Genomic DNA, 26532 nt, shown 5'->3' on the forward strand with positions numbered 1-26532 from the left:
GTGCCAAAAAACATCTAGAATGTCAAAATTGTGGTTTAGGGTGGGGATGATCACGAGTATGTTGTACACTTCTACCTACACGAAGGTGCTATTAATTTAAAATGTTCTACATTTTCTTCCAGCTGACCCTTTGGTGGGAAGTATTGCCACTCAGTATATGACCAACAGAGCAGAACATGACAGAATGGCCAGACAGTGGACCAAGAGATACGCTACATAAATTGGGTTTTCACAATTCTTACATTATTTGTCTGTCACAGAAGAAGAGCTGCTTATGATTTTCAAGGGGTGGGGGAGGGTGGGAGCTGGTAAAGAGTAGGGTATTTCTATAACAGATATTATTCAGTCTTATTTCCTAAGATTTTGTTGTAACTTAAGGTATCTTGCTACAGTAGGCAAAATTGGTAATAGCATCTTTTAAAACTGTCATTAGTTCTGCAATATTAGCTGAAATGTAGTACAGAAAAGAATGTACATTTAGACATTTGGGTTCAATTGCTTATAGTCTAATTTTAAAACAGCTTAATTTTGTACAGGTTACACATATGGCCATTTATGTAAAAGTCCTAAGACTACATACTTTTTGTTTAAAAAAAAATTGGAATTTTTTTCCCTTCTTGAAAGGGAACATTGCTATTTAACAGTTTTTAGACATTGTCATCTCATATATATAAGACACCATGTAGGAAATCAGTAGTTAATGTTATTTTATTTTATATGCAAATCTACTTTAAAGGTTTAAATCAGGACTTGTGAAAACCTGTAGTGAAATACCTTAAGCTGTTAAGGTGTGAAATAGGAGTCACTCAGTGGATTGGTTATATGTTGTAGACTTCTTATGTCTGCATTTGTTACTGTGCTAATAAACAATATTAAAACAACCACCCGCCACTGCTGTGTTGATTTACTTTGTTTTGCCTTTTGGTTGTAGATTTTTTTTAAATATTTACTTTTTAGAAGTAGTTGGGCACAATACCTTTATTTTGTTTATTTATTTTTATTTGGTGCTGAGGATTGAACCCAGGGCCTCGCACATGCTAGACGAGCGCTCTATCGCTGAGCCACAATCCCAGCCCCATTTTGGTAGATTCTTTGCTTCTAAAACAATCTACTTAGTGAATCAGTATTGTTTATATTAGGATTGGTAACAGAGTTAGAGGTGTCTTAGAAAAAATTAAATAATCTAACCCATCTACATTTCCAATGAACTAACTCTACTGCATCTTTTTAAAAGCATTTCTAATTTGGAGATGCTGTGGATTCTGTTGTGGATAAATTAGTACAGCCACCTTAGAGTTTACTCCAGTAAAATCATCCAGGGGCCAGGGGCCCAAGTTCATTTGAGGATTTAAAAATGTGGTTAACTATTAACTTGATGGGTATTAATATAGATCTACATTGCATTCAATAGGAAAAACTATTACAGGGGTGTATGTAAAATACACAGGGAAGAAAGCCAGAAGGTAAGTAACTGAGAGAAGACAAGGAAAGAAAGAATACCTGAATAACTTTTCAGTCCCCTCTCATGTATTTTTTTTTATTTTTTAAATTTTTTTAATATTATTTTTTAGTTCTCAGCAGACACAACATCTTTGTTTGTATGTGGTGCTGAGGATCGAACCCGGGCCGCACGAATGCCAGGCGAGCGCGCTACTGCTTGAGCCACATCCCCAGCCCCTCTCATATCTATTTATGTGTAGTAGTCCTTGGCTTGATCTCACCAGCCTGAGCTACCCAAGTTTAATGAAAGTATCTCATTTTAAATGTTAATTATATTCTTTGCTGAATAGCTCATTTCATATTTTAAAGTCAGTTAACCACTAACCACCAAATAGCTCATTTCCTACTTCTTATATTAGTTATAATGCTGTCAACTTGCTAAATATAGCCACATTGCTCAATTCTTGCCAAAATCTCCAGCAAACCACAGAACAGTCAATCCTGTTGATCTTTTAGACCACCAATAATCCAGTATTTGCAGGATGTATTTATTACATCTAGCCAACGATTCCTAAAGATACAGTACTACTGTAAAAATGTAAGTACATTTCAAAAGAAAGAAGACCCTCTCTATTTGGCTTCTTGACAGGAATCTGGCTCAAGAAGAAAACAAAGGCCTGAATGTGATAAACCTTCTCACAGCGCCTCTCCCTACCACCTAAGGTCATCTTAAAAGAAAAAAATGGAGCATACAAAATCACAAGGCCGGGGAAGCAGCTCTGTGGTAAAGCACTTGCCTGGCATGTTGAGGCCCCAAGTTTGATCCTTAGTACCACCCACACATAAAATACGCAGACACCTAAACCATGATTTCTGTCCTATTCAGTAAAAGTCTCCATAACACAAAATTTTAGCTTATGTTGTGTCCAAATTGTTAATTGTTATTGTTCCAAACTGGGTATGTCAAAAAAAATGTTTTCTAACCCTAGTCATTAGATTACTTTATTAGTGATGTTTGAACTAAGTTTGTGTGGAGTTATATAGAATGAGTATGACAACTTTTGGAATAGGTTGGGGGGGATTTGTACATGGGTTCATTTGCACACTATCCAAACTTTATTTTACTACTCTGATAGGTGGAACATTCATAAAAACAAAACACGCTAATTTCAGGAACATATTTCAAACAGAGACTATATTTCATATCAGGCAACACTAATAAACTTAGTCCACTAACATAAAGTGCATTACATTATTTCCTTAGAGGTTTCCTTACCAACCAAGATATATACAAATGGTCTATTTTAAATATCAATCTTCACATACATAGACACTTAAAAGCAGTCACTATTCAAAAAACAATTGTGGAATTACTAATTTTTAGTTTTCAGAGCTAGAGTTCCCTTTGTTTTTCCTCCCAGGCAAAGGAAAGCTGGATTTGCTCTGGGGTTGGGATAGTTTACTGGCTAATAAAGTGAAGGGCTCAATCAGAGTTTTCCGGTCTGTGACAGTCACCTCCCACAGTCTTACTTTCTCGCTTTTTGCCCACTGCTGTGCCACCTCAGCATCCACTTGTCTCTGCTCAGAAAGGTCGATTTTGTTTCCTAATACAACAATTGCTACCTGGATGGAAAAAATGGATTAAAGAGATTATACTTTGCCAACCTCAGTTTATAATAAAGAGCACTTTACCACTGAGCCACAACCCCAGTCCCAGGATAGGCACTTCTTATATGAGTCTTTATAAACCATAGTAAGGCAAATGGATCTTATTTTTAAGTGTAAATAAGTAGAAGCCAATAGTTACTTAAAAGCTTTTTTTTTTTAAGATAACTATTATTATTTGGTAATGACGAAACACGAATGCTTTTTGCTAAGGAGATGATAAGAAGTTGGAGAAAACACTGGTCCCAGCCTACATAAAATGAACCATGTAGTGCTCAAGATATGGTGCCATTAAAATCCAATTTGTCCATGGTAAAACAAGTAAGAAGCAGAAAGTAAAATCCTAGTACTGAATGAACTTAGTCCTATAGAAAAACATGAGTTACAATACAATTTAGTGGGTTTTAAATATGTAAATGACCCAAGAAGTCATGTGCTGGGGATCAAACCCAGGGCCTCACATGCTAGGCAAATGCTCTACCACTGAGGCACAACCCCAGCCCCTCATGTTATGATTTAAATGGTAATTTATACTTAACCTCTTTTTTGTCTTTGAATTTATCAATTTCTTTCTTCAGAAGCTCCACTCTTTGAAAAGATTCCAGGTTATTCACACTGTACACTAGAACAAAGCCATCAGCAAATGAAAAATAATGCTTTGGGAGCTCCACGCCTTCCTGTAGGCCTCTGGTGTCATAAAGATGTAACTGTTCTTTTACTCCCCGATCTGTTTCCACAGAAGCCATGTATACATCTTCCATTGTTTCACAATCTTCCATTCCTGGGATTAAAAAGAAATTGCCGTTTTTAGATAAACCAGTGTCAGTTATTCAGTATTTTGTTGTCCTTTAAAGTTTTCCTATTTTTGATATATAATAATCACATTTCTACTTTATTAATGACTTCTTGAATAAGTAGCTGTTCATAATAAATTGACAACATGACTTTTGAAAATATTTCTTTTGGCTTGGTGCAGTGGTGCATATCTATAATCCCAACAGCTCAGGAGGCTTAGACAAGAGGGTCACAAGTTTGAAGCCAGCCTTAGTGATTTAGCAAAGCCCTAAGCAACTTAGACCCTAACTCAAATAGGTGCTGGGGATGTAGTTTAGAGGTAAAGCACCCTGGGTTAAGTCCTCAATATATGTGTTATAAGTATCAATTGTAAAAATCAAAAGCATTTACTACCTAGATTGGAAAGTTCAGGTTGATTTTAAAAAGCTTCAACTACTAAGTGGCACTTTTTCTTCTCCATCAGAATTAATGACCGGATCTGGAATGAAATTTGCCATTTTCTTTTTTTTAATTTGTTGATAGACCTTTATTTTATTTATTTATATGTGGTGTTGAGACTCGAACCCAGTGCCTCACACATGGCCAGGCAAGTGCGCTACCACTGAGCCACAACCATAGACTCAGCCCAAATTTGCTGTTTTCTATAGAACTTCCCAGGTCTTTTCTTTAAAACTCAAAACTACACTCTGTGTCCCAGTACTGGGCCTTTAATCCACAAGTACCTACTGGTCACTTTTATGTGAATGTCCCTCAAGCACTTCAACTAATATTTTTGTCATCATCCTTCCATACCTGTTCCTCCTCCTTTGCTTTCTTCCCTTGATCACTAATTACTAGGATGTCCTCGGTTTTTTATGAGCAAAAGCAGAAGGTTACCTTAAATCATCCACTCTGCTGCTAAAATACCTGCTTGATTCCTGCCTCCTATTTCAACTGGATTGCTACCTTCACCTGAAGTACTGCGATAGATCAGTGAACACCTAGTAAATACCTCAGACCCTTTGAAGATGCTGCTGAAATGTCAGTCATGTGGACCTTCTCTTAATTATCCCATTTTCCTCCTGCTACTACTGGGCCTTGAACAGGTAATACCATTTTATACTTCAGTCTTTCCATATCCATCCCCTCCAAGTGGACCTTGAGAATCTAGACTGGTTTATCTTTATAACTCTGACAATGAACAAACTTACATTCATAGAAGGTCCTTAATACATGTTTGCTGAATGAATGGCCTCATAACTGATAAGCCAATTTCAGTTCTCCTCTTGCCTATGATCTTTTAAAAATGCATTTTACCACTTTGTTCCATGATTGCAGGTTGTTCCATTTTTGCAGGATTTGTCTCTTCAATGAGTCTAAGTTGCTTAAGTGAAAGGACCCATTCTGTGTATGCTGTAAATAGTTAATAATCCTTTGTTGATATAGGAATTAAGGGAAGAAAATTAACACTTAGAATTTTTATGAGTAGAGCAGAGACATAAGATAGGTATGATTATGTTCCCAATAACCACCTTCATATTTAAATTTCATGTTTAAATATGAGCTATATCCAGAGAAGAACTCGTGGACTAACACACTATACACACACACAAACTGTCACATTTGAAATTCGGTTATGGTTTTTCTAAACAACCTAATACTATTGAATAACTTATTCCAGATGCATTATATGAAATGTTCATCAGCTGTAAATAAAATCTCCATTTTAAAAGGAATAATCATCTAATGATTAGATCATGAGAATACAAGAATTTACCTTCATCAGCCTAACTTTTTAAGGAACATGGCTGGTGTTTAATAAGGGAAAATTCTAAGTTTGATTATATGAACTTGTGTCTGTGTCATCCTGTCATAAATTAAGCTGTCATAGATTAAGTTAATAATTTTAACTGGATAGCTAAGGGCTATTAAGACAAAGTTATTGGGCTTTGATTACAAGGAAATTTAAAAGCAAAACTTTTATCCACCAACAGGAAAGTTTGACCCTGCCATTAGCTCTCTAGATCTCTTCACTGCTTCAGGCTGCTGAGGAACTACCCCTTCCCACCAACACAAGACTAAGGATGCAATCTCCGGAGAAGGTATAACAGAGGATGCTTAGATTAAGACAAGAGGAGAGGAGTTGCACAGTGAACACTAGCGGAGGCAATCAAGTGACATAACTGCACATACAGGGCACACATAGTAAATGTTGAACTCTTCCTACCTCCACTCTCTTCCCTTTCTCTGCTCCTAAAACTTTGGCAGTCAGGCCTTTACTCTAATGCCGAAGAATGTGACCAGTAAAAAAGGAAAAATTTTAAATGTATTGATATCTAGGGTTTCCCAACAAATGCTCAGTCGGATCCCTTTTGTGAAACTCACAAAGTCATGAACCCTGTCCATTTGCTTAGAGCTCCCAGTTAGCTCTGTAGGCCTCCATTCTTTATTAGCAGATAACCAAAGTTTACCAGACAACTGAGGAAAATAGACTCAAAAATCAGAAAAGGGTTGGGACTCAGTGGTAGAGCGCTTGCCTAGCACATGCAGGGTCCTGGGTTCAATCCTCAGCACCACATAAAGTAAAGGTATTGTGTACAACTAAAAAATAAATATTAAAAAAAAAAAAAAAGAAAAGAGCACTTTGGGGGAAATGGACTGTGCAAAAGAAAACAAACACTACCTAACAACAGGGAAACTAGATAGTATAACAGTTCTTATTTCACAGATGCACTAAGAAATAAGAAATAAAAATTCAATGAAAGGACTGGGAAATATGAGGAAATACCACCTAAAATGCAGAAAAAAATATTAAGAAAACCAGAGGATTAGTCTAGAAGGTCCAACATCAATAGAGTTCCATAAAGAGAACAGAAGAGCATCCATAAAATAATTCAGAACTGAAGAATATACATCATATTGAAAGAAGCCACAATGCCTAGTACAATGGATGAAAACAGACCAGTTTTATGACACATCACTGTAAAATTTCAGAACAGTGGTGTCTTGATCCATTTGTGCCATTACAACTAGATCCCACAGACTAGGTAATTTATAAACAACATAAATATATTTCTCACAGTTCTGGAGGCTGGGACATCCAAGATCAAGGCACTAGCAGGTTTGGTGCCTAGGAAGGGCCCAGTCTCCTCTTCCAAGGTGGTTCCTCATTGCTGCATCCTACAGAGGGGTCAAACACTGTGTGCTTACTTGACAGAAGGGGAAGACGGCACTTCCTTCAAGCCCAAGTTTTTTTATAAAGTTGCTAAATCTCACTTGAGGGCAGAGCTTTCATAGTTCAATCACCTCTTGAGGACCACACCTCTTAATACTGTTGGAAAGGGATTAAGATTCACCATGAATTTTGGAGGGTCACTATCATTCAAACCACAATAAGTGGGGACACAGTAAGGCTTCAGAAGCTTCCACATACAAAGCATCAAGAATCCTAACGGGCTGAGGATGTGGCTCAAGCGGTAGCGCGCTCGCCTGGCATGCGTGCGGCCCGGGTTCGATCCTCAGCACCACGTACAAACAAAGATGTTGTGTCCGCTGAAAAAAACTAAAAAATAAATATTAAAAAATTCTCTCTCTCTCTCTCCCTCTCTCTCTCTCTCTCAAAAAAAAAAAAGAATCCTAACAGTTCCCAGGTTCTCAGAAGCAGCACAACATTCTACTTTTTGATTCATATGGTGATTATCCAAACATATGGCTTATAAGTGTGCGTTTAAAAAGTATTCATTTTAGTAAGAGGAGAAAAGATGACACTAGACCAGTAAAGCTTTCAAAATTCTGAAAGAGTATTTTCAACCTAGAATTCCATACCCATCAGAATTATAATTCATATGTGAGGGTAAAACACAGATATTTTCAAGCATGCAAAGCCTCAAAAAACAGTATCGTTTATATTTTGTCAAAATGGTTAATAAAAGAAATGTGCTCTAAGCTACTTGCCAAAAATAAATACTTTAATACTTTGTCGATCCATATTTACTTATCTCTTACATAAACCTCTTTTGTAATGTCTGTCTGCCTTACCATGACCTCCTTAGAACCAAAGATACTTCACCTCTGTAACTCACTGAATGAATAATCCAACTCACAAAATTAAGTCATAGTACAGCAAACAGCTATATCTTCCATTTTTAAAAATCTACAGAATACTCTTAGAAAGCCATATTTCCAGTATGGATCATTCCAATGTATTCTTTCTCTAGACCATCATTTTTTTTTATAAACACATAGAAAACCACATACATACAAAAGAATATATATTCATATCCACCAGCCATTTCTTACCTGTTTTAACAACCACTGCTAAATTTCAATAAAATCAATATTTTTTCCTCTCCTCTATTCTCTACTTCACTTTGGTGTACCATCACCCATCTTTAGTTTAGCATAACCAACAAAAACCCTCCAGAGAAAAATAATCTTACCAATAGTATGATTCCCATAAAGGAGCTGCTCCAAGATTGCGGTTTTCCCCACAGACAACAATCCACAAACTACAACCTTGCATCCCTTTCCCATCTTCTCTCAGGATATCACTGTGAAGAGAATGAAAGCTCTTAAAATTGTATACTGTTGGGCTGGGGATGTGGCTCAAGCAGTAGCGCGCTCGCCTGGCATGCGTGCGGCCCGGGTTCGATCCTCAGCACCACACACCAACAAAGATGTTGTGTCTGCCGAGAACTAGAAAATAAATATTACAAATTCTCTCTCCTCTCTCACTCTCTCTTTAAAAAAAAAAAAAAAAAAAAAAAAAAAAAAAAAGTATACTGTTGAAGAGCTGGGCACCATGGCACATGCCTGTGATCCCAGTGACTTGGGAGGCTGAGGCCCTAACCAACTCAGTGAGACTTTGCTCAAAATAAAAAGGGCTAGGGGTGTTGCTCAGTGGTTAAGCGCTCCTAGGTTCAATCCCTGGTACAATAAAAAAAAAAAAAAGTATACTTTAGAAACCAGTATACTTTTCTTTTAAGGTTGATATTTAATCAGTTTTGTATATATAGGGGAAATTTCAAATATTAAAAAAAGGATAAAATAAGGTATATCCTTCCAAACCCCATTCCCTTAGTCTCCTATTTGCCCTCTTAGGGCAATTAGTTTTACAAGTTTCTAACATATCTAATCTAGAAATACTGTAAGAATAGATAAAATTGTATGTGGTGGTACATGCCTGTAATCCCAGTGATCTGGGAGGCTGAAACAAAACTAGCCAAGTTATATTGTTACATATATACATATACAAATACCTGAAATGGAATTATGAATTCTATTATGTATAATAATGCATCAAATCAATTATAAAAAAGACTATTTACTCATCAATATTTACCTGAGAAAATAAACATTTAAGTAAAAATTTAAGAAAGCATGAAGACAAATTTTTCGATAGAAAATGGATGGACTTAAGACTTAATGTTACCATGGTCTTTTCTCAAGAATGTGAAAAGCTGGATTTTTGTAGCCAAGTATAGTCATACTTCTGTTTGAGGAATAGACCATGAGAGAAAAATTGCCCAGGCATTTTAAACTAGAAAAAGAAAAATTCCTCTCTCCTAGCTTCCCAACATATTTGCAAGGAAGAGCAAGGTCAAATTCCCTCAGGGCTTTGTTTCCCAGAAGGCAAAGGACTAGACGCCAAGGCATAAAGGAAAAAGACATATTAAATATTATAATCTGATTCGATTTTTGCCATCGCACAACATCTCCTTTCCTCCCAATTCTCTTCTTTATCTACAAGCCCCTGGCTAAAAGGGATGCTACAACTTCCTGTAGTCAGTCAGAAACAACTATAACAAAAGGGATTCTGAGCATCCTTCTGTGCTCATGTGCTAACTGGACTATGAACTAAAAACCCAATGCAGAACACATTTTAATGGACACAGAACAGTAACACCTTTGTATCCATGTGTGTCCCACAACACAATTTTTTTTTCCAACTCTGACAGCATTAAAGAAAAAAATTAACTTTCGTTTCTCAGGTTTCGTCAAGTTATTTGTACTTGTTCAAAGTAATTTTTTAGGACCCAAATTACCCACAAGTCACCATTACTTCAGCACAGTAATAACACGATATTCATTTCCAGAGCAGTGCATTGTACTTTATCAGAGAAAAATTACTATCCCTTCTATGATGTAACCATTATTTCTTGGGTGACAAACCCAGCAAGTAATCCTTCTAGGTCTTCCAAGAATATATATTACTTGCTCCCATGAATATATATTCTTTTAAGAGACTATCTTCTTTGTACTGTCAATCAACATAACTACAATACAAAAATCCTCAGCCTTTATAACGGCAAAATTTTATGTACCATTGATCATCTATAATGTTATCTCTCATGTCTGCAACTATGGCCTATTTTAGAGTCTTCTACACATAACTCTGTATTTATAATTAGTGTCACCTTACTTATCATAGGATTCTACTCTTTCTGCATATTGTGATTTCTCTACGTTATGATACCATTGAGCCTTTCTTTTAAACAGCTTTTTAAAGAAATATTTATTTTTTAGCTATAGTTGGACACAATATCTTTATTTATCTTTATGTGGTGCTGAGGATCGAACCTAAGACCTCACACATGCTAGGCGAGCGCTCTACCACTGAGCCACAATCCCAGCCCCTTAAACAGCTTTTTAATAGCTAAAATTTAAAGGAAGCTGCCATCTAGCCATGTAAGAAGAATTTAAAAAACAAATTAATGTACCAGAGTATAAAAAAATAATGGCAGTGTAATACAATTCTATAAGAAAATGTTGTTGCTGGAATCTAAATTCTAGATTTTATATTGTTAATTCCTTTCCTCTGAAAATGTTGGAACCAGTAGAATTTCTAAATACCAATCCCTATCTCCCTCCTCTTTGTTTAATTTTTGGGGAAAAAATGCCCCTTTACCATGTTATACTATTCCAAAATACTCAACTGTTTTAAAAAAGGGAGGTGCATACATGAGCCAAGAGAGGTACGCTTAGCTATAAGTAAAAATACCCAAAGATTAATAGGAACAAGCCATCTGTTAAAGTGGGGTAAATACAAGCAAAGGGGACTATAGCCAACTGAAAAATGTTGAAAGCAACAGAATTCTAAGAAATTTGGAAATCAAATACTGTATTTCTAAGAGTCTTAGAAAGTGGTCTTAAAATGTTTTTTCAAAAGTATTATACTATGTTGGGTATAGTTGAACACTCTGGTAATCCCAGTGATTTTGGAGGCTGAGGCAGGAGGATTTCAAATTTAAGGCTAGCCTCAGAAAGTTAATAAATGAAAATGAAAAAGGACTGGAGACTTAGATCAGTGGTAAAGCACCCCTGGGGTTCAATCCCAGTACAAAAGAAAAAAAGAGTAGTACACAATTATATTTCAGATTGCTCACTGATACTAGGACTAACAGATAAAGCTTGTTAAAAATGTGTTTTTGGGGACTGGGATTGTGGCTCAGTGGTAGAGCGCTCCCCTAGCATGGGCGGGACCCGGGTTCGATTCTCAGCACCACATAAAAATAAAGGCATTGTGTTGTGTCCGTCTACAAAAAAAGAGATTCTTCTCTCTCTTAAAAAAGAGTTTGGTTTTTGTTAAAAATATATATTGTATTGATGCATTTAAGTACAATAAATTAGTGTTTACTTTGCTACTACTAGAGAAGATTTCATCAAGGGCAAACAGTAAAAGCAACTGAAAGGAGGTGGCTCCACAAAGACCAGCTATGACACAGGTGTGATGATACATATCTACTGCGCCAGCTACATACATGGAAGACAGGCCAGAGGATCACTTGAGCCCATGAGTTTTAGATCACCCTGGGCAACAAAGAGAGACTCCATCTCAAAAAAAACAATAACAAAAATAAATAAGTTTTTTTATAATATTAATTTTTTTTAGAAGTAGTTGGACACAATTCCTTAATTTTATTTATTTTTATGTGGTGCTGAGGATTGAACGGTCGGCACGTGCTAAACAAGCGCTGTACCGCTGAGCCACAACCCCAGCCCTAAACAAAGTTTATTTAAGATTTTTTTTTAAGGAAGGAAAGAAAAATAAAGGAATAAAACAGAAGAAATCTACTTAAATATTTTATACTATCAAAAGGAAAGCAGATGAAAAAATAAGTGTTATCAATCAAACATGGTTGTAAATATCCTAGGTCCCTAGTTATCTTCCAAATGGGAAAAAAAAAAACACTACCAAAAAGCAGATAATTAGTGACCTATTACATCAATTAAAATGAATGAATTTCTTATACATTAAGTATTTTTAAGGTGTTATGGTATAACCTATAACAGAAAAATGTTTGAAAATCTGTACCATTTTCATTATTTTCAAAACTTCTCAAGGGCTAGAAAAGGCAGACACCACCTCCTTAACTATCTATGGCATGGAAAATCTCCCCAGGGTAAAAACCTTAAATTTTCAAGTGGGTGGGTAGGTGGGTGTGCGTATGTGAAGGGGTTCCAATTCAAAATTTGTGAATTTCTCTACATGGAAATAAAGATGATTTTCTAAATATCCAAAAAAGTATGAATTATTAAAGATCTAATATAACATTCTAAATAAATAACATTAAAATATAGATAAATAAGTATATTTCATAAACAATATGTATATAATTTCCTCCTAAATACAGAAACGATCACCTGTAGTACCCTGAATGGGTAATGAGTGGGATAGATCCTGAGAGTGGCCAAGCCTCTTAAATGTAGTTTCAAGAGTTTGGAGGTTCCAATCCTCAGCACCACATACCAACAAAGATGTTGTGTCCGCTGAAAACTAAAAAATAAATATTAAAAAAATTTTTAAAAAATGGCTAAAAAAAAAAGAGTTTGGAAGTTCCAGAGTAGATGGAAGACCATTAGGTTCCCTTCAGTGTTGTGATGCTATAATAGGGGAAACTGCTTATCCAGAATGTACATCAACACTAAAGTTAATACAGAAAAAAAAATACCAGAAGTTTTAACTACTTAGTACAGTCCTTACCTAAAAAACTGCTGAACATAAAATTTAATCTGTGACCATTAAACTTCATCTGACAAATATGACTAAGAGTACATGCTTTACAGGCAAAATCCAATGTCCTCTTTAATGCATATTGCTTTCCAGACAAATCAATAATGTTGCTAGAGAATAAACACATGACTCAGTCCATTCCTATGGAAAACACTGAGCTTTGTCAACATTCATTCTCTTTGAAGAGCCATCAGAAACAGCTCCTTCAAATTACCAATGTTTATTCTTCTGCATGAAGGGATCTTTCTAGTTTTATAAGTTTAACACAACTTTTCTATGCAACTAGAAAAATAATACTGAAGCACAATATCATAGGAGATGTTATAAATCTTTAAAAAAGCATAAAACTTATACACTGTGTATTTTCTTGTTTAAACATTATGTATGGCATGAAACACTTTTATTCATGTGTTTTACATACATATTCAAAGAGTTTTATAAATAATATTTACTTAGTAAAATATATAAACAGATTCCAGCTCTCAATTCACTTAACAAATACTTACTAAGGGATGAACGAAAGGGCAAAACCAGAAAAGATCACTGTGGTTAGGAATCTTGAAATCAATTGGAAATACAAATCCTATTAAACTGATAATTGAGGAATTGCAAATTGAAAAATAAAATTACAAAATCAATTGATAAATTAGCAGAGATTATTCACATTGTCTGATTCATCTTTCAAATGATTCATCCAACCTGGTAGTGAACCATTCTCAACTCATTTCTTTCATACTCCACATCTGATTCATCAGTAAATCCTACCTATTCCTTAGAAATATAGCCAGAGTTACATTTATGACCACCTCCATTACTATCAAAGTGGCACCATCTTTTCTCACTTGGTCTACTAAGGATATCCCTAACCTCATCCCCAAAACCCATAAGTACTTTATCTAGTAAAAGGAATTTTGCAGGTCTGATTGAATCAAAAATCTTGAGACCATCATTATAACAGGAGTGTCCTAGAAGGGAGGAGGAGGAGTGATTGAAAGGTTCAGGAAGCAGTCAGGTGCCAAGTAAAGAAGACAGCCCTCTAGAAGCTGAATTCTCCAGATGCTGTGCCTCCAGAAAGAACACAGCCCTACAGATCCCTGATGTTAACCTAGTCTTATTTCTGACTATAAAATTAACTACACTGATAAATTTGTTATTGAGTCAGTAAATTTGTTCTAACTGGTTACAGTAACATTGGGAAATACACTCTCCTAATTAGTCTGCTTCCATCTTCTCTTTCCTTTTAGCCTCAAAGCAGCAATCCAAGTTATTCTTTTAAAATGTAAACCATGTGCTCAAATATTCCAATCTACAGCTATGTGGAATCTAAGGTTCATATAAAAACCACCTCTCTGACATCCTATCCCTCTTTCTCCTAGGGCTGATTCCAGCTACATTGCTTCCTTGCTATTCCTCTCTTAGTCCTGGTATGCTTCATTTTAGCCTTATCACTCTTCCCTCTACCTGAATCAGTGCCGCCTACTCAGCTCTTTATCTTGAGGGTGGTAGTGGTGATGTTACTTTAGATGCTGTGGACTGACCCCACCTCATGCTACATGCTAAGATCACACTACCTCTTGGGTTATGTCCCCAGACTTGAGGTGTATTCTTAAATGTTAACCTTCAAGAAAACTTATCCTGAACATTCCATCCAAAATTGCAGCCTCCACCAAGTATGCTAAAAGGATAATCTGGTGAGGTCTTTAACTGGGAGATACCATCTCCCTTTAAGCCCCAGGGAGTCCCTGGCACAATCAGCCCAGACCTGGAGCCTACTAGGCAGGCTGCCCTTTCTTCATGGTAATCAGGGCTCAGGCCCATAGGTGGAAGGTGCTGACAGAAGACAGCCTAGATCTCATGCTGTTGTTGCAGCAACCTTCACCTCAACACCCCTTCCACTTTCCTTGATGTTCTTCCTTAGTATTTATAAAACATCAAACATAATGCATAGCTTATTTATGTTCATTTGTTTCCAAGAAGACTACAATTTTTTTCATTGTTCACTGCTGTATCTCAACAGATGGGGCACTGCGTGGATATATATTAGGCATTCAATAATTATTTGTTGAATGAATAAACATACCAGGGGAGTACTCTTACAATGGTAAAGCTGTGGGTTTTTTTTTTTGTTTTGTTTTGTTTTGTTTTGTTTTTAAAGAAAAACATGAAGTAGGTAAAAGAGATAACCAAAAATCACTATTTACAAGGTAAAGATGGTTTTCTAGCCACACATAAACATGATAGTTGGAAAGGATTTGAAACCACAAGAGTTTTATCAAAAATTAAAATATTCTGGAGACGCAAAAAAGCCAGCAAACTGTATTTCTCAATAAAGAATGCAACACAGAGGCTGGGGCTCAGTGATAGAGCGCTCGCCTGGAACGCGTGGGACACTGGATTCAATCCTCAGCACCACATAAAAATTAAGGTATTGTGTCCACCTAAAACTAAAAATATATTAGAAATTAAAAAAAAAAAAAAGCAACACAAAATGCCAGCATTTTTCTAGGCATTTCTTCCCAAAACACTCGCACCTGCTAAACAGGTCTTGGCAAATAAATATTTTGCTTTTCTAAAAAAACTGGGGTTCTGATGTTAGCAAACCTGGGATCTTATCCATATACAGGAAAAGCACGGAAATGAAAAGGGTCAAGCTGCCAGCATCCACTGCCTCCGCACCGCTGAGTCGGGCCTGCAGAAGCTTCCAGCTGAATTGAGAAGAAGGGACGTAGTAGCGGCCCAACCTGCGAAGATCCAGCTCCAAGAAGGCCTTTTTTTGGGGTGAAGAAGAGTCGGGGCCCAAATTTCTGCGCCCATTCTGGGGAGTGGGGCGGGGAGCCAGCGCAGTTTGGGAGGATCGGCCGCGACTCAAGAACCCGCGGCGCGCGAAACAAACCTGTCCTCCAGCAGACCCTGAAGGCAGCAGCGAGGCTCCTTGGCTGTTCGCAGCCACTGGCTCTATAGCACCGCCTCCAACTAGCCGCCTAGCGGGGCCGGCTGATGGAGACCGACGCTCGCAGTCCAGCCAAGACTCCAATTCTCTCAGCCTCCCGCAGCCCCTGCCTCTGCAGGCTGGAATCCTTCAGAGCAGGGGGGCGGGACAACAGGAGGCGGTGCCCAATCGCGGCCGAATTCCGCCCACCGGCTTGAGGCCGGAACTACATATCCCATGAGGCTGTGGGCGGCCTCAACGCTCCACCGGAAAGGGGCTCTCAGAAGAGGGGGAGGAGCCTAAAAGGGATTGTGGGAGAAAGGCTTCTTCCTTTCGGTTTCGCGGCAGCCATCAGGTAAGCTGGGTGAGAGATCTTAGGTTTTCTATCCGCGGCTAATCGCCCTCTGCCTCAGCCATCCGGGCTTGAAGACCTTGCGCCCTCGGAGCTCCTCCTGCCTCTTGTGCGGCGAGAGTCCAATTAGGATGCTGGGCTGCGTGGGCATGGAGAGGTGTTCCCCTTAGCGGGGTGGGGGAAGACGCGATGGCGGCGCAAATTGGAGCTGGGCCGGGAGCCTGAAGAAGGCGTGGGGCTGAGGGGAGGGAGGCTCGGCCTCGAGCGTTCTTGAGCGAGGCCCACTGATTGGGGAGGGTAAGTGCATTTTTCCTTAGGAGTTAACTTCAGGCATCAGTAGAACCATTTATTTACTGTGGTGTCAGCGACATCACATTGCGGGCTGGGCCCTTGGGGACACGCCGCCTGCCGTAGCTAGTTGCCCCTCGGTGCCCAACCAAGTCTGTCCATTCATCAACGAAAATAAAGCCGAGTGCTCCCCCGCGCTTTTCGTGCCGAGCTTGCAGAGGTGACTGAACGCGGCCTTAGAGGTGGGGTTTAGGCTAGCTGTCGCCTGCAGATGGTGTAGAGCCATTTTCATTCCCAGCGGTTCCCTTGTGTTGGTGGGGAACTAAGATGGACGGGCGAGATCTCATTGTACTTTTAGCGGCTGCTGTCTTTTAATGCCCAGTTACATCTCGAAGGTAAGCCAAGATGGGCGCGTACAAGTATATCCAGGAGCTATGGAGGAAGAAGCAGTCGGATGTGATGCGCTTTCTTCTGCGGGTCCGCTGCTGGCAGTACCGCCAGCTCTCGGCGCTCCACAGGGCTCCCCGCCCCACTCGGCCGGATAAAGCGCGCAGACTGGGATACAAGGCCAAGCAAGGTGCGTGTTCTCGTGGCTTGAAAGCTTGGTTAAAATTGCTACTCGAAACAGTTAGAAACCGGTGGTTAGGAACACACTGTTGCCCTATTGTCTTCCTTCGGAGTGCTTTGGCTAGATCAATTTGCTAGCACCTTCCGCAATTAAACTGGTTAAGTTATGGTGCACTTTGTCTGGAGTGGCAACTGTGCAGAAGATGACAAATCTGTATCTAGGATTAAAAATAATCTTCTGTGTGATAACAGTGTTTTAAAACACTGAAGGTTTTTTTTTTTTTTTAATAACCTGCTCTTTTTATGTGTATAGGTTATGTCATATACAGGATTCGTGTGCGCCGTGGTGGCCGCAAACGCCCAGTTCCTAAGGGTGCCACCTATGGCAAGCCTGTCCATCATGGTGTTAACCAGCTAAAGTTTGCGCGAAGCCTTCAGTCTGTTGCTGAGGTAAATGGGTTTGAGTTGACACTTTTTTTTTTTCTATTAGAGATGGTAGGCAAGAAATATTTGAGCAAATTTTCTGATTGTACCTAGGGAATCTATTGTGTATAAGATGAGGTCTTTACCAATCTTGGAAATTAGGAGTTACTGTCAAAAACTGTCAGTTTTTGTTAATAATCTGTGCTTACATAATTAATGAACTTGTGAAACTTAAGCTTTCAAAAGGGCAGTAAACTTTGTTTACTGAGGGGGTTGCATTTATGTTGCTAATCATCTGGTCTGTTGCTGTTTTTCTTCAGTTATACTCTTGTAGGGGTTTGCAAATTGTAAGCCTTTCTCCATAAGGTTAAATTTTTTTAAAGAAGTAAATACGCAGAAGAAATTCAAGACTTGTAGAAATTTTGCTGAATTGAGGCTGGGGGATATAGCTCAGTGGTAGAAAGTTTGTCCAGCATGTGTGAAAAGTAAATTTGATCCCCAACACTGCAAAAAAAAGATTCAAATATCCTAAACTTATATTTGTTATCTAAGTATTAATGTTAGTGCCTTAAACAGAGAGTAATAGCAAAAGTGTATTTGTGTTTTAGCAAGTCTACTTTATTTCATGCTCATGGTGCCAGCCTCTTGGGGGGAGATGCCTAGTAAATAATTGATTAATTACACAAAAAGCTTCAGTCATTTGTCTAGTAACCTAGAGGTAAAGAGTTAGAATTCTATCTTGCTACCCTAAGCAAAGCAGGAGGCTTACCTTGGGCCTTTTTTCCTATTATAGGAGAGAGCTGGACGCCACTGTGGGGCTCTGAGAGTCCTGAATTCTTACTGGGTTGGTGAAGATTCCACTTACAAATTCTTTGAGGTTATCCTCATTGATCCATTCCATAAAGCTATCAGAAGAAATCCTGACACTCAGTGGATCACTAAACCAGTCCACAAGCACAGGGAGATGCGCGGCCTAACATCTGCAGGCCGGAAGAGTCGTGGCCTTGGAAAGGGCCACAAGTTCCACCACACTATTGGTGGTTCTCGCCGTGCAGCTTGGAGAAGGCGCAATACTCTCCAGCTCCACCGTTATCGCTAATATAAGTATGATGTTTGTAAAGTTCATACCTAATAAACAATTTAGGACAGTCATGTCTGCTTAAAGGTGTTATTTGTCTGTTAAAACTAGTCTGCAGATTATTTCATGAATGCTTTGTCAAATTATGGAAGTTAAAGTGCAATAATGTTTGAAGACAATAAGTGATGGTGTATCTTGTTTCTAATAAGATAAACTTTCTGTCTTGCTTTATCTTATTAGGGAGTTATATGTCAGTGTTTAAAATACGCTATGTGGTATAATAGGTGTCAAATTCTTTAAAAAGAGGGGTGCTGGAACTAGCCCTATAGATTTGTTTTGGTGCATGTGACAAAACCTACAACTTCATTGGGATGATGTAATGCTCCACTAGTGGTTGGGCTTTTTGGAGTGTGGCGGTTCAAACTTTAGAATTTGATTAAGATGGGAGGAGGATATCCTAATCCTATAACATGGTTATGTGCATTCAATTTTAAAGCCCACATTTTAAAATTTAACTCTGTTTCATTTGTGTAATTGCTGCTTCTGAAAGGGGAAAAGCTTCCCAAATGCAGTCAGACTTCCAGAGGAATAAATCTGTTAGAAAATTAAAAGAATCTTAGAAATTTAAAAAAAAATCTAGGCTAAACAAAATTGCAAAAGTCTTCACCATGTCCTATAAGTTCACATAAAGAGTAAAATCTGGTTTAATAATGTGGCTTGGTGGATCCAGCATTTTGAACTTGTTGCAACAGTTTTCTGTGACATTTACATCAGTGTATTTTTGAAACAGATTCCAGTATTCATTGTTTAACTTAAGATTTGTAGGCTAGGGTGGGTAGCTGGTGAATTGGTGGCTTTTGCTAAGTATTTGCAAGATTAGAAAAAAGTCCTGATCAAGATTTTTAAAGTACATAATGCCAGTTTGAAACCATTGAATCCTCAAGCCACATGTGCAAATGTATGTCTGGCTATTTAAAAGCACTTATTTGCTCAGTCAAGTCACCAGGAACTCAGACAAGGGTACTTAAAAAGTTGTTACCTGCGTAACTTTATGTTGTGTGGCTATTTTTCTCATTCCTGGTGAAGCAATCCCCCAAATCTTTGAGTTGGTCCATCAATCAAGTATATTACCACATTGTTTCATTTCTGTTAATCTTTTCCTGTAGATTAGGCTGCTCTTTCCTAGGGTGAAGTTGAATGTGGAGGAATTGCCCTTTAGTCTTCAAATTCTGGATTTGCTGACATTATAGGTGTTTCAATTTTAAAATCTAATTGATGCCCTTCTTGAACTGATTTTTCTTAAGCAACTTCAAGTCAATTGATTTCCAGGAAATAATCTGAAGCAGGCTCATAAAGCCTTGAGAATCAAATTCCTTTTTACCCAACAAAACAAAAAGCCCATACATTTTCATTGTGTGTAGAAGTTGTTCAACTAAAGGAATAAATGACTATTAAACAAGTGAACCTTCTGTTATCTTTTGTCATCTAGTACAAATGCTGTGCTTTAAGGTAAACCAAATAACCTACAAAAATAGTGGTGAATAGTGGTAGGATTAACATTTTGAGGGAGAAAATGTGCTTGATGCTTAAGAGTTCTCTTGATTCTTAAATTAACTAAATTAGAAAAATGAAAAACTATTCTTTATGCTAATTTAGAAAGGAGAAGGGTTCTGGTAGGTTAAAGGTCAGTGTCCCCTGTCTACAAAAATCTCTTAGCCTTGTTGATGGCTATCCTATAATTTTATCTCCACAATAGTTAAATGAATCCTGTTAATCATGACACCTTTGCTGGAAACCAAGTCCTTTCAATGGCTCCCATGTCCTTTACATTGTAATATATGATCACAGCCTGTTGTCATTGGATCGCATCCCAGCCTCAGTTTCTTAAAATAATTTCACTATAATGTCTGATGAGAAAACTCAAAGACATTAAATGTCATTTTAATTACTTCCTGATTGCTCCATGAGCTCTTCTGATTTGCTTTAATATTTGCATATAAGCAAAGTTGACAATTCCAGGTATTTAAATTGTTCTTGGTGCTTGTCTGGGTGGCTCAACCTGTAAGCAGCAGCAGGAGGATTTCAAGAGTTCAGAGCCAGCCTTAGCAACTTAGCAAGACCCTGTCTCAAAAAATAAAATGGGCTGGGCATGTGATGCAGTGATTAAGTGCTCCTGGGTTCAATCCCTGGTAACCCTCAAAAAAAAAAAAAAAAACTTTGTTTCTCACAACCCCACAATATATAAGTACTGACTTTTTTCTTGCAGTACTGGGGATTGAAACCAGGGGCACTCTGCCACTGAGCTACATTCTTAGCTCTATTTTTTTGAGACTTGCTAAGTTGCTTAGGGTTTCACTAAATTGCAGAAGCTGGCTTCGAATTTGCAATCCTGTCTCAGCCTCCCATGTAGCTGGGATTGATTTTTTTTTTTTAACCAAGGAGGAAGCACACAAATATTAAGCAACTTGCTCAATGTTACACAGTAGTAGTCTGAATTCAAATTCTATAAACAAAGCCCAGTGTAGTGGTATACACCTGTAATCTAGTGACTGGGTAGTCTGAAAGGATCACAATTTCAAGGCCAGCCTCAGCAAATTAGCAAGATCCTAAGCAATTTAGGGAGACCTGCCTCAAGATTTAAAAAAAAAAAAAAAAGGGCTGGAGACGTAGGTCAGTGGCAGAGTGCCCCTAGGTTTAATCCCCAGTTCCAAAAACCAAAAGAAATTGATTGGATAATGCATTAAATTAAAAATTCAAAAGATACAATAGACTCTATAGAAGAAAGTCCCAGTTACTTTCCCTGAAGGCAACTGATGGGGTGAGTTTCTTGGATTTTTAATTGGAGATACTTTCACAAATGTACAAAAAATACAAATGTTTCTTTTACCCAAACAGTAGGATATTATACATACGGTTTTATATTTAATTAGTTATCTCTGAGCTTATTCTGTATTAGTTCATAAAGAACTTCTTTCTATGACTGCATGATATTCCATCATATGGATATAACAATGTGATTCCTACTGATGACCATTTAAGATTTTTTTCCAACGTGTTATTACAAAAAGAGTTTCTTTTTTTTTTTTGGTGGTGCTGGGGATTGAACCCAGGGTCTTAAGCATTCAAGGTAAGCACTCTACCAACTGAGCTATATCCCAGCCCCAGGAGTTAAAAATTTTAGGTGTATGTAAATTTTTTTTTTTTTAATATTTTTATTTTGAGACAGGGTTTCCCTAAGATACTTAGGGCTTTGCCAAGTTACTGAGGCTGGCTTTGAACTTGCAATCCTCCTGTCTCAGCCTCCTGAGCCACTGAGATTTCAGGCATGTGCCACCTTACCTGACAGATGTATTTAAATGTTGATAGATCTTGCCAAATTGTCTTCTATAGAGGTTATACCAATTTATATCCCCACGAGCAATGTAGGAGAGGATTTTTTTTTACTCTTATCCTTGTCAACATATTATCAAATTTTTTAATCTCTGCCAGTCTATTAGAGAAAAATGATGTTACCTACTTTTGTTTTGCACTTCTGAGTGTGGCAGAGACAAAACTATATGCATAGCATAGATTTTTTCCCCCTGGACATAACAGCTTTGTTTCCCAAGGTGTTATACATTTAGATAGGGGTCATATCACATTCTTGCCAATAAAATGGGAGCGAAAGTAGCATATTACTTCCCCTCCAAAGCTCTCAAGAGTTGGTTTATCTCCACACTTCCCACAACTTTGGAGGAGGCCAGTGATCCACACAGTGATGAAAAGATGACAGATGAAGAAAGCTACTTAACCCCTATCAAATGCATGAATGAGAAGATATGACTGTGCTAAGCTATTGTGTTAGCTGTTTTGTTCATATGGCAGTATTGCCTAGCTCAATCCTGACTGATAAAGTTGGGCATCAATTAACATCTTAAAAGAATTTGTCTTTTTTATGAATCTGCTCACGGGGACCTTTTGTTATCTCTATTTTCCATCAGTGAATGAATTCTCCCCTTAAGCATCATGCTATATTCTAACTGCTAGCTCATTTCTGCTATGCATCATCATTTTTCTGCTTAAAAGATTCTTAAAGTAAAAAAATTTCAGCTGCTCATTTTAGTCTTTTTTTTCCTCCCAGTGCTGGAAATTGAACCCAGGGCCTTGAACAGGCTAGGCAAGTGCTCTGTCTCTGAGCTACATCCCCAATCTCAGGTTATCTTTTTAATTCTAAGCCCTGATTCTATCTCTAACTTTAAAATTCCTAAACCAAATTAGTAGGTATATTGTATCAGTCAGGCTAACTAGATCTGGCTACAACTCTCAAATCCCAGTGGCTTAAATTAATAAAGATTTGTTTCTTGTTCATATTACATGTTTATTGAGGGTTGGTCATTGTCCTTACTCCAGAAACCAAGCTGTTTCGGGAAGCTATCATCTGGGATATTGCCAGATGTCTAGGGCAAAAGGCAAAGAAAGCCTGGTGCAATTCACTTTAGAAGATTGTCTAAATCAAGTCCTATGGCTATACCTAAATTCACAAGGTGGAGAAGTGAAATCTTTACCAAGTACCTGGGAGAAGACAACCAAATGTTTGTGAATGACTCCTATAACTGACACAAAGTAACCCATTTGATTTTCTTTTTGTCTTTTTTTTTTTTTTTTTTTTTTTTTTTGTACCAGGGATTGAATCCAGGGTCTATGAGCTACATTCCTAGCCCTTTTAATATTTTATTTAGAGAGAGGGTCTCACTAAGTTTAAGTTGCTTAGGGCCTTGCTAAGTTGCTGAAGCTGACTTTGAACTCACAATCCAAGCCGCTGGGGTTACAGGGTTACCACCACGCCCCGCTCTTTTTGTCTTTGCACACACTTGAGGAATTATGAAGAACAGCTGGTACATGAAGGTGGCAGAAGGAGCTAGTACACTCCATATTAGAAGAAAGAAGTATTTTATTACTAACATTGCTTAAACTTGCTAGCTATGGTGGTGGTAAAAACAAATATACATTGATGGTTTTTGTTGTTCTTAAACTCTCTACAAATCATTCAACACCTTATTTAATTGATTCATTTGGCAAAATACGGTTATCTGCACACTATCTACACATGACTCTGTAAAAAATTCATGTGACACTTTTTTATGTGACGTGGTTCCTTTCCTGAGAGCCACATAAGTGTTCACTCAAAAATACTTTAGATTCTCATTGCACAGTATGATAGCCACTAGCCACTAGTAATGATTTAGAATTGAAACGTCAGTTCTTCAGATACAAATACATTCCTTTTTTTTTTTTTTTTTTTTTTGGTACCAAGGATTAAACCCAGGGGTGCTTAACCACTGAGATACATCCCTAGCCCTTTTTTATTTTTTATTTTGAGACAGAATCTCACTAAGTTGCTTAGGGGCTCATTAGGGCCTCCTAAATTGGTGAGGCTGGCTTGGAATTTGCAATTCTCTTGCCTCAGCCTCCCAAACTGCTGGGATTACAGGCATGTGCCACTGCACACAGGCTTTTTTTTTTTTTCCCCCTAACTCTATAACTAATTTTGAGTCATTTTTTAGCATAAGGAGAGTCAGGCCAGACATGGTGGTGCATGCCTGTAATCCCAGCAACTCAGGAGGCTGAGGTAGGAGGATTGCAAACTCAAGGCCAGCCTTCCAGCCTTTTTTTTTTTTTAAATAGCAGTTTTAGGGATCAAAACAGGGTTTTACACATGCTAGGCAAGCGCTCCAACACTGATCTACATCTTCAGTCCTGTCACACTATATTTCAAGAGCTTAATGATTATATTGGCTACCATATTGGTCAGCACAGAAAACTTCTGGACCACTACAGAAAGTTCTATTGCTGATTTAAAACCTTGAATTTTTTTCTCCTTTATTTTGCAGGAGATAGAGATGAGGCATATGAAATCTGGTTTTACCATGTGTAGGTTTCATATCAAATTTATATTTCTTGCTATAAATTTTTCCCCTTTTTTTTCTGGTTGATAATTGGATTTCTAGAAGTCTTTGACAATAGTACAAACTATACAAACTGTACAAATTACAAGAGGAGGAACCACTATAACACCTTTCCAAGAACAAAGGTTTTAGTTTTCTTTAAAAAAAAAAACAACAAAACAAAGCTTTAGTTTTCCATTGGCTCCAATTTGGCCTGCATCTTTTGCCAAATTGTTGGATCCTTGAAATCAATTTTATAAATATTCCTTATTCAGAGAAGAAACAGTTCTTCAGATTTGTCCTGAAAGAGCCAAGCTGGCCTGCCATCCCAGTAGTAAGGTGACATGCAGTCACAAGCTCTACTCTGACCACCAGCTACCCCGTAGAGAATGATCCTAAGTGGGTATACCCAGCAACCCTCACTCCCTAGGCCCTTCTCCAAGTTCAGCTTCAGGAAGTTTATTAAACGTGATTCTTGTTCATAGGCTTTAGCTATTTTTGTTTGTTTGGCAGTCCTGGGTATTGAACCCAGGGGTGCTCTACCACAGCTACATCCCCAGTCCTTTTTAAATTTTTTTGAGAGAGGGTCTCACTAAATTGTCGAGGCTGGCCTTGAACTTGTAAACCTGCTGCCTTGGCCTCCTGAGTCAATGGGATTACAGGTGTGCACCACTATGCCCAGCATAGATTTTAATCATATTTATGCTGCAGGGAACATACACTTTCCAACATATTCTTTTTCTTTTCTTTTCTTTTCTTTTTTTTTTTTTTTTTTTGGTGCCAGGGATTAACTCAGGGGTGCTCAACCACTGAGCCACATCCCCAGCCCTATTTTTTATTTTATTTATATATAGGGTCTCACTGAGTTGCTTAGTGCCTCACTTATTGAGATTGACTTTGAACTCTTGATTCTCCTGCTTCAGCCTCCCAAGCCACTGGGAATATAGGCATGCACTACCACACCCAGCTAACCAACCTATACTTACATAGGAAATACAGACTGAAAATAGTGGCTATTTTCAGTGGAAACGCTGATCAAGTTTCTTTTAAAAATTCTGCTACAAAGTTACAACAGTTAGCCTATGCCTCATAAAGCATTCAAAAACATACTTTTGAATGAAGTAGCTGCCACACACACTTTGCAACTCACTTTCAAATCCTGGTAAATGGGAACTTAAACCTCCAAAATTGATTAAATCATTTAATTACATGCCATGAGTGCCTGAACTCATTTGCTTGCAAATCTCATTGTCATTTAGAGAGAGATTCATTATTTATTTGGCAGTCCTTGTTAGTTTAGAAGGAATAATGGAGGGTAATGTAATTATCAGTCATCTAATCACTAAGTTGTTTTTTTTTTTTTTTTGCTTTTTGGGTACTGGGAATTGAACTTGGAGTACTTTACCACTGGGCCCTTTTACCTCTCCAGGACTTTTTATTTTGAGAAAGGTTCTCCCTAAGCTGTTCAGTCTGGCCTCAAACTTGCAATCCTCCTGCTTCAGCCTCCATGGTAGCTGGAACGCCTCTGGCTTTGTCACTAAACTTCTTATTAGAGTGTAAACATACTATTCAGGTTCTAAAAGGAAAATGCAAAAAAAAAAAAAAAAAAAAAAGATTTACATTAAGAACTCTGTTCATTGGCCCTGAGCTGGATTCTGTGAGTGGGAACTGTTACAATCTAATGCAATTGACACATCCAGTATTAATACTGTGATTAGAATGAAAAAATTTTCAATGCCCCCTCCCCTAAATAAAAATTTTTATCTCAAGTTCCATGGAGGTGGACAGTTGCCAAGTGTCAGCTGAACTAGTCAGGACTTTCCTGACTTCCTAGTCCTTTAGTGGTTGCTACCACCACCACATAATCTTCCTTGAAGACTCTGTATTGAAGCTGGACCTGGAAAAATCCTTTGAAAAGGATTAGTAGAATCCTGCTAGGATCTAGAGGACAACAGGAAAGATAAAACTAGTCATTCTTCTATACAGATAACAAGATAAAGGCTCCAGGGGAATCTCTAAGGCATTAGGCAAATTTCTTACTCTCTCATAGGCAAGGATTCTGGAGTCAGATCTCCTGAG

General features: G+C 37.9%; 3 protein-coding genes across 10 annotated transcripts in view; 2 read left to right on the forward strand and 1 right to left on the reverse strand.

The window, feature by feature from the left end:
* Ube2e1 (ubiquitin conjugating enzyme E2 E1) overlaps positions 1-881 on the forward strand; it is a 71584-nt gene extending 70703 nt beyond the window's left edge. For all 4 annotated transcript variants that reach the window (XM_026406255.2, XM_077796240.1, XM_026406264.1 and 1 more), the window contains one exon: positions 123-881. In XM_026406255.2, coding sequence (XP_026262040.1) covers positions 123-220 — 98 coding nt within the window. In that variant the 3' untranslated portion in view covers positions 221-881. The remainder of the gene's footprint in view (positions 1-122) is intronic.
* Nkiras1 (NFKB inhibitor interacting Ras like 1) lies at positions 597-15965 on the reverse strand. 4 transcript variants are annotated; one of them, XM_077796242.1, is made up of 5 exons: positions 15786-15965; positions 12523-12655; positions 8319-8429; positions 3645-3886; positions 597-3063 (listed from the first exon to the last, which is right to left on the reverse strand). In XM_077796242.1, the coding sequence occupies exons 3-5, from the start codon at positions 8410-8412 to the stop codon at positions 2821-2823; spliced, it is 579 nt and encodes a 192-aa protein (XP_077652368.1). In that variant the 5' UTR covers positions 8413-8429; positions 12523-12655; positions 15786-15965; the 3' UTR covers positions 597-2820. The 4 variants fall into 4 exon arrangements, with proteins under 4 accessions (XP_077652368.1, XP_026262319.1, XP_026262325.1 ...); XM_026406534.2 differs by lacking the exon at positions 12523-12655 and having other exon boundaries at positions 15786-15964; XM_026406540.2 differs by lacking the exons at positions 12523-12655; positions 15786-15965 and adding an exon at positions 15494-15771.
* Positions 15966-16095: 130 nt separating this feature from the next.
* Rpl15 (ribosomal protein L15) lies at positions 16096-18603 on the forward strand. 2 transcript variants are annotated; one of them, XM_026406068.2, is made up of 4 exons: positions 16096-16176; positions 16857-17038; positions 17342-17478; positions 18245-18603. In XM_026406068.2, the coding sequence occupies exons 2-4, from the start codon at positions 16867-16869 to the stop codon at positions 18548-18550; spliced, it is 615 nt and encodes a 204-aa protein (XP_026261853.1). In that variant the 5' UTR covers positions 16096-16176; positions 16857-16866; the 3' UTR covers positions 18551-18603. The 2 variants fall into 2 exon arrangements, with proteins under 2 accessions (XP_026261853.1, XP_077652369.1); XM_077796243.1 differs by having other exon boundaries at positions 16153-16176; positions 16844-17038.
* The last annotated feature ends 7929 nt before the right edge of the window (positions 18604-26532 follow it).

This window comes from Urocitellus parryii, chromosome 3 (genome assembly GCF_045843805.1).
Source record: "Urocitellus parryii isolate mUroPar1 chromosome 3, mUroPar1.hap1, whole genome shotgun sequence".
Classification (NCBI taxonomy): Eukaryota; Metazoa; Chordata; class Mammalia; order Rodentia; family Sciuridae; genus Urocitellus; species Urocitellus parryii.

Excerpts from the sequence above, each read along its gene's own strand:
- Rpl15 (XM_026406068.2), top strand. The coding sequence starts at position 16,867 with ATGGGCGCGTACAAGTATATCCAGGAGCTATGGAGGAAGAAGCAGTCG. Across the intron at positions 17,039-17,341 it reads GGGATACAAGGCCAAGCAAG|GTTATGTCATATACAGGATT; the intron begins GTGCGTGTTCTC and ends TTATGTGTATAG. Across the intron at positions 17,479-18,244 it reads GCCTTCAGTCTGTTGCTGAG|GAGAGAGCTGGACGCCACTG; the intron begins GTAAATGGGTTT and ends TTCCTATTATAG.
- Nkiras1 (XM_077796242.1), bottom strand. The coding sequence starts at position 8,412 with ATGGGAAAGGGATGCAAGGTTGTAGTTTGTGGATTGTTGTCTGTGGGG. Across the intron at positions 3,887-8,318 it reads TTATGGGAATCATACTATTG|GAATGGAAGATTGTGAAACA; the intron begins GTAAGATTATTT and ends TTTTAATCCCAG. Across the intron at positions 3,064-3,644 it reads AATTCAAAGACAAAAAAGAG|GTAGCAATTGTTGTATTAGG; the intron begins GTTAAGTATAAA and ends TTTTCCATCCAG.